The sequence below is a fragment of the Rhinopithecus bieti genome, unplaced genomic scaffold (genome assembly GCF_001698545.2).
Source record: "Rhinopithecus bieti isolate Rb0 unplaced genomic scaffold, ASM169854v2 scaffold_28055, whole genome shotgun sequence".
Lineage (NCBI taxonomy): Eukaryota > Metazoa > Chordata > Mammalia > Primates > Cercopithecidae > Rhinopithecus > Rhinopithecus bieti.
The window spans coordinates 1,827,409-1,834,756 of NW_016812914.1; the positions used below are offsets into that span (position 1 = coordinate 1,827,409).

A 7,348-nucleotide genomic window follows, 5' to 3' on the forward strand; every position below is an offset into this window, starting at 1 on the left:
GCCACCACACCTGGCCAAGTTTTGTATTTTAGTAGCGACGGGGTTTCACCATGTTAGGCTGGTCTCAAACTCTTGACCTCAAGCAGTCCACCCGCGTCAGCCCCCCAGAGTGCTGGGATTTCAGGTGTGAGCCACCACACCAGGCCCCTTTTTTTTCTTTTTTTTTTTTTTTTTTTTTTTTTTTTTTGAGACGGAGTCTCGCTCTGTCGCCCAGGCTGGAGTGCAGTGGCCGGATCTCAGCTCACTGCAAGCTCCGCCTCCCGGGTTCACGCCATTCTCCTGCCTCAGCCTCCCGAGTAGCTGGGACTACAGGCGCCGCCACCTCGCCCGGCTAGTTTTTTGTAGTTTTAGTAGAGACGGGGTTTCACCGTGTTAGCCAGGATGGTCTCGATCTCCTGACCTCGTGATCCACCCGTCTCGGCCTCCCAAAGTGCTGGGATTACAGGCTTGAGCCACCGCGCCCGGCCTCCTTTCTGATCTCTTGAGCGGATCTTTGGCTTCTTGCCTTTTTAAAGTGGCACCAGGGTCAATTTGATGACGATTTCCCCTGCCGTCTTGAAATTGAGTGGAAGGAGAGGGAGAATCCTCAGGGGCGTCCGCGGCTCTGTGTGCCTAACATCTCCACGGGGTGTCTCCAGCTTGAGGGTGGGAAGGGGCTCGAGATAGACCCACCCCAAGCAGGGAGAGGGCTGGAGGGGAGCCATTGCCCTGCCTCCTTCCTGGGACAGGTGAGCACTTTGTCCAAGTCTGATTTGATGGGGAAAACGCTTTCACACAGCTCCCACTACAACTGAGTGGGAATGAGGTATTTGCTTCATTGGTCTTTTTTGAAAACAGGTTTGTTGAGGTGTAATTCACACACCTTACAGTGTCCCCTTTGAAAGTGTGTGACTCAGTGGATTGTAGTGTATTCGTGACATTGTCCTCATCATCACAGTCAATTTTACAGGATTCCGTCACCCCAAAAAGAACCCTGTCCTCATCAGCAGTCACCCCCATCCCCTCCTCCAGCTCCTGGCACCCATGCATCCCCTTCCTGTCCCTGGATCAGCCTGTCCTGGACAGTTCATAGAAATGGGATCACATACGGTGTGGCCTTTTGTGTCTGGCATCTCGCACTAAGTGTGACACCCTCAGGGTCCCTCCACGCTGTGGCCGGGGTCAAGGCCTGGTTCCTTTTTATGGCTGAGTCCTGTTTCGGTGGGGGATGGGCTGCGCTGGGCTGGCCTGCTCTGCCCTGGGTGGGCACCTGGGCTCTTCCCACCCTTGCCTGCTGTGAATCCTGGCGCTATAAGCACTTGTGGACACGTTTCTGTGCAGACGCACGTGTCCACTTCACCTAGGCGGACATCTAGGGGTGGAATTGCGGAGCGGGGGCTGAGTTGGTCTTGACCACTGTTGTGAATGCCTGCAGAGCAGAGGCCCCAAATGCGCTCATCCCATTTTCGGGCGCCTCCAAGCCGGTCTCCCCCCTCTCCCCGGCAGCTGATCCACCTTGAGATCAAGCCGGCCATCCGGAACCAGATCATCCGCGAGCTGCAGGTCCTGCATGAGTGCAACTCGCCATACATCGTGGGCTTCTACGGGGCCTTCTACAGCGACGGGGAGATCAGCATCTGCATGGAGCACATGGTGAGTGCGTCCAGGACAGAGGCAGGGGCAGGGCCTCCCTGGAATAGAGCATGTTGGGGAGAAGGAAGGCTCCCCCTCACGGCCCCTTTCCTCAGAGGCAGCAGTGCGCCGGCTCCCAGGAGATGCCATACAGGTGTGTATATAGATGCTTTGGTTTTGTTTTGTTTTCTTTTTGTGTTTTTTGAGAGGCAGTCTGACTCTGTCGCCCAGGCTGGACTCTAGTAGTGCCGCAATCTCGGCTCACTGCAACCTCCACCTCCCGGGTTCAAGCCATTCTCCTGACTCAGCCTCCTGAGTAGCTGGGACTACAGGCGCCCGCCACCATGCCCGGCTAATTTTTGTATTTTTAGTAGAGACGGGGTTTCACCATGTTGGCCAGGCTGGTCTCAAACTCCTGACCTCAAGTGATCCACCTGCCTCGACCTCCCAAAGTACTGGGATGACAGGCATGAGCCGCCACGCCCGGCCAATGATTTTGTTTTTTAAGCACTCATGCCTTCCTCCCAGCTGTGCTTTTTCTCTTGCTGTATCCCGGGTATCGTTACAACAGCAGAGCAGGAAAACACTCCCATTTTGGGGGTCACGTAGGTTGTTTCCAGTCTCTGCCCCATCTCAAGTAACAAGGCACTGACTCGCAGGCAAACCTGTGAGGTTAAGCTATGTGGGTTCCAGGGCAGATACGATTGAAAATTGATCACTATCAGGCCGGGCACGGTGGCTCATGCCTGTAATCAGGATCTTTTAAGTCCAGGAGTTCGAGACCAGCCTGGGCGGTGAGAAACCAACCCTATAATTGAAAATATTAGGTGAGTGTGGTGTCACATGCCTGTTTTAAGATTTTTAACAACATTTAAAAATGGGGATAAAAGTAGCGCCAGCTACATGAGCGGCTGAGGCGGGAAGATCCTTGAGCCCGGGAGGTTGAGGCTACAGTGAGCTTTGGTCACGCCACTACACTCCAGCCTGGGCAGCAGAGCGAGACGCTGTCTCAAAACAAAACTAAGCTGATGACTGTTTTTAAATGGCCTTCTCAGGAAGGTGTGGCAGTCTGAGCTTGTCAAGGCGGGCCTGTGCCTCCCCAGCTCAGATCTTTGGGATCACAGTCTCTCGGGGGGCACAGGCACCCCCTCCATTGACTCTGATGCGCCCCCTTGTTAAGACTCTCTGGCCTTGAAGCCCAGAAGTGGGTAAGATTGGGTGGAACAAAAGGAGAAGTGGCCAGAGCTCAAAACCCCAGAGGAAATGCTGCCGACCCCGCTACACCAAGTTCATCAGGTATCAGACTACCCGCCACACGGCATCCTTTGCAAAACCAGAATGCTTGGGTGACACCCTGCAAACATGCGATCCCCTTTGACAGTTTTGTAATGAAGGCAGGAAGTGAATTTGAGCAAGGCCCCCACATAGCCATGTGACTCGGGCAAGGCAGCACCTGCCTTGGAACCCCTTTCCCGCCAGCAGGGGAGACCTGGCGTCTGCCCCGCTGCTCACAGAGTCACGGTGCCGGCGGCATCAAAGGGCGAGGAAAGGATGAGGAAGCGCTTTGTGGTCTGAGGTGGCCCCTCTGTCATGTAGTGCTCCCCATTCCTCCTCGTCTTCCTCATCTTCCCCCTCCTCGCGCCCAGCAGGCACCCTCTCTACTCAGGAGTTCTGTCTGTCCTCCCCTCATGTGGCTGACTGAGCTCTCAAGACCCCTGCTTCCCATGCGGAAAGGGGAGAGCATGGCAACCCTCCTCCAACCTCTGTTCTTGGTGAATTTAAAATGGGGGTTCCCCGAGTGGGTGCTGGCACCCCAGGGGACACCACACAGACCACCAAGCTGCAAGAGGGAGACACAGGCCATGCTGTCTGTGTTTATGGGATGCATTCTTTAAAAGTCCAAGTTTGTCTAGCCAGGGATGGTGGCTCACACTTGTAATCCCAGCACTTTAGGAGGCCAAGGTGGGAGGATCACCTGAGGTCAGGACTTCAAGACCAGCCTGGCCAACATGGTGAAACCCCGTCTCTACTAAAATACAAAATTAGCCAGGCACGGTGGCGAGTGCCTGTAATCCCAGCTACTCGGGAGGCTGAGACAGGAGAATAGCTTGAACCTGGGAGGCGGAGGTTGCAGTGAGCCAAGATCGCACCACTGTACTCCAACAGCAGAGTGAGGCTCCATCTCAAAAAAAAAAAAAAAAAAAATGTGTCCCACGCCTATAATCCCAGCACTTTAGGAGGCTGAGGTGGGTGAATCACTTAAGCTCAGGAGTCCAAGAGTAGCCTGGGCAATGTAGTGAAGCCCTGTCTCTACGAAAGTACAGAAATTAGCCAGGTGTGGTGTGCACGCCTGTAATCCCAGCTACTCCAGACAAGAGTCGGTTGAACGCTGGAGGCAGAGCTTGCCGTGAGCTGATCGCGCCACTGCGCTCCAGCCTGGGCGACAGAGCAAGACTCTGTCTCAGAGAAAACGTCGGCCAGGTGCGGTGGCTCATGCTTGTCATCCCAGCACTTTGGGAGGCTGAGGCGGGCGGATCACGAGGTCAGGAGATCGAGACCATCCTGGCTAACACGGTAAAACCCCGTGTCTACTAAAAAAAAAAAATACAAAAAAAATTAGCCGGGCAAGGTGGCGGGCGCCTGTAGTCCCAGCTACTCGGGAGGCTGAGGCAGGAGAATGGCGTGAACCCGGGAGGCAGAGCTTGCAGTGAGCTGAGATCGTGCCACTGCACTCCAGCCTGGGTGACAGCCAGACTCCGTATCAAAAAAAAAAAAAAGAACTAAAAAAAACAGTGTGGAGCATGTTGATTTTAAAGCATTGGGTGAACCCTGACAGAGCAGCATCCTAGGAAGTAAAGCCATCCAAGGGGGCCATCCCTGCCACCCTCGCCGGCCCTGTGAATACTCTCCATGCTGAACGATGCCCTCGGAATTCACCCAAGTGCCTGTAGGTTTCCACGGCAGGGCCTGCCCAGCACCTGATTCATTCCCTTCCAGGCCACCCCAGTGAGGCAGAGGGGCAGCTTAGCACCAGGGCTGAGGGTGGGCGTCCGGATGAGGTCTCGGCCCCACTGCTCACTCTCCCCACGAGTTCAGGACAGGACTCGCTGCTTCTGCTGCGAAGCCGAGGGAGGTGGTAGTCCCTGCTGGGGTGAGGACTATGTGAGCTCTCCCCAGGATGGCACCTGGCATGCACGGGGTGTTGCATCCGTGTCCTGCGGCCATTTCCCTGTATTTCTATGCAATTTCCCCATATTTCTATGTCATCTTTATTTTCTTTTATTTGGGGGGTAAGGGGGTACAAGGTCTCTCTCTGTCACCCAGGCTGGAGTGCAGTGGCATGATCCTAGCTCACTGCAGCCTGCACCTCTTGGGCTCAAACGATCCTCCTGCCTCAGCCTTCCAAGTAGCTGGGACTACAGGTGCACTAGCACGCTCAAGTAGTTTTTTAAGTTTTTTGTAGATATGGGATCTCACTATGTTGCCCAGGCTGATCTTGAATTCCTGGGCTCAAACGATTCTCCCGCCTCGGCCTCCCAAAGTGCTGAGATTACAGGGGTGAGCCAGCGCGCCCAGTCATGTATTTATATAAAATGGCCAGCACTTGTTGGTGACTGGAGCTTAGGAACAGTGGGGCTGGCTGCTTCCCTTGGGCCTGAACCTATTGCTGGATAACTCGGGGCAAGAACCCAGCGGACACTGGGACCTCATGGGATGGGAGAGGAGAGCCAGTGACTTATGGACCTCATAGAGGTACCCCCTGGCCTTTCTCAGGGTCTGGTGAAATCTGCTGAAGAATGCCCATGTTGTTCTGCAGTTATGGAAACTGGACGTGTCCATCAGTAAGGGAGTGATTAAAGAATGGTATTTGGCCACTTTGCAGTGGCCAAGTGAAATCCACAAGGGTGTGCTGAATGGTGGTATCCCCAAATACAACGCTACTCATGTAGTGCAGGGGTGGTTGTAGAGAATAAACATTGCATGGGCCGGGTGCTGTGGCTCATGCTTGTAATCTCAGCACTTTGGGAGGCCAGGGCAGGCGGATCACGAGGTCAAGAATTTGAGACCATCCTGGCCAACGTGGTGAAACCCCATCTATACTAAAAATACAAAATTAGCTGGGCACGGCGGCGCACGCCTGTAGTCCCAGCTGCTCGGGAGGCTGAGGCAGGAGAGTCACACGAACCCGGGAGGCGGAGCCTGCAGCGAGCAGAGGTCCGGCCACTGCTCTCCAGCCTGGCGACAGAGCGAGACTCCGCCTCAAAATAAAAGAAAAAGAAAATAAACGCAGCATTGGCCCGTTCATTTACTTACTGGCTTTTCAAGTCAGGGTCTCGCTGAGTCGCCCAGACTGGAGTACACTGGTACCATCCCCCCACCTCACCTCCCGAGTACTTGGGACCACGGGCACGAGCCACCATGCACAGCGAATTTATTTGCTTATTTTTGTAGAGATGGGGTCTCTCCATGTTGCCCAGGCTGGTCTTGAACTCCTGCCCACAAGTGACCCTCCTGCCTCGGCCTCCCAGAGTGCTGGGATTACAGACATGAGCCCATTTCGATGTTATTTTAAACTCCGGCTGGGCAAGCATGCCTTTAATCCCAGCGCTTTGGGAGAATCACGTGAGCCCAGTAGGTCGAGGCTGCAGTGAGCTGTGATTGAACCGCTGCTCTACAGCCTGGGCAGCGGAGTGAGTCCTGAGTCTGTATTTCTAAATACACAGTCCAATCTGGGGGCCAGGTGCTCACTCCTGTAATCCCAGCATTTTGGGAGGCGGAAGCAAGAGGACCTCTTGAGCCCAGGAGTTTGAGAGCAGCCTGGGCAACTTGAGGAACCCCAGTCTCTACAAAAAATTGGCAGGACTTGATGTCATGCCTGTAGTCCCAGCTACTTGGAAGGCTGAGGTGGGAGGATTGCCTAAACCCAGGAGGTCCAGGCTGCAGTGAGCCAAGATCACACCACTATGCTGCCATCTGGGCAACCCCTGTCTCACAGAGAGAAAGAGAAGAGAAAAGATCTGGAACAATCTGAGTCACGCTTGAGGGGAGAATGGTGGAAGTGATGGGGCATCCGGGTTTTTTATCTTCGTTTGAATTTTTTACAAGAAAAATGTGTTCGCCTACTACCTGTGTAACAAAAGTACAGTTACAAGACCATTTGAAACATCACCCACACACACACACACACACACACACGGTAGAAGTGTATGGTCATGCACAGAGTGAGATTTGGAGCCAGCAGTACACAGCTGCAATACCCTCTGCACCACATCCTGTGTCTGTGACTCAGACAAATTGTTTGTCCTGCCAGACGTTGGTCTTTATAGCTGGAGACCAGCCCTTCTCAACTAGGGGCAGTTCTCCCTCCCAGGAGACACCTGGCGCTGTCTGGGGACGTGTGTGGTTATCACGTCTGCGGGGTGCTCCTGGCATGGAGTGGGTGGAGGTCAGGGACGCTGCTCAGCACCCTGCAGTGCCCACACCGGCCCCACCCCAGAGAGGGACCTGGTCCCGAGGTCACAGTGAAGAAAGGCGCCTGCGGAGAGAGCTCCTGTGAGGCGTCTTCCGCCAGCTCGTGAGGCTTGCAGCCCAGCACTCCGCCTGCCCTCACCTCCTGGGAAAGGCTTTTGAATTTCCTCACGCAACAAACATTGATTGTGACCCTATAAGAAATGGAGACTGAAGGAGCTGTGCTGGGGAGCAGGGGTTTTAGGGTTTTAGGGTTGCGTTGGCTGCG

At 54.5% G+C, this 7,348-nt stretch overlaps 1 protein-coding gene across 1 annotated transcript in view; it reads left to right on the forward strand.

Moving 5' to 3' along the window:
• The window catches only part of MAP2K2 (mitogen-activated protein kinase kinase 2), a 35,952-nt gene that overhangs the window by 14,683 nt on the left and 13,921 nt on the right, over positions 1 to 7,348 (forward strand). Inside the window, exon 3 of the mRNA XM_017847153.1 lies at positions 1,486 to 1,839. Within this exon, the coding sequence (XP_017702642.1) occupies positions 1,486 to 1,839 (354 nt within the window). The remainder of the gene's footprint in view (positions 1 to 1,485; positions 1,840 to 7,348) is intronic.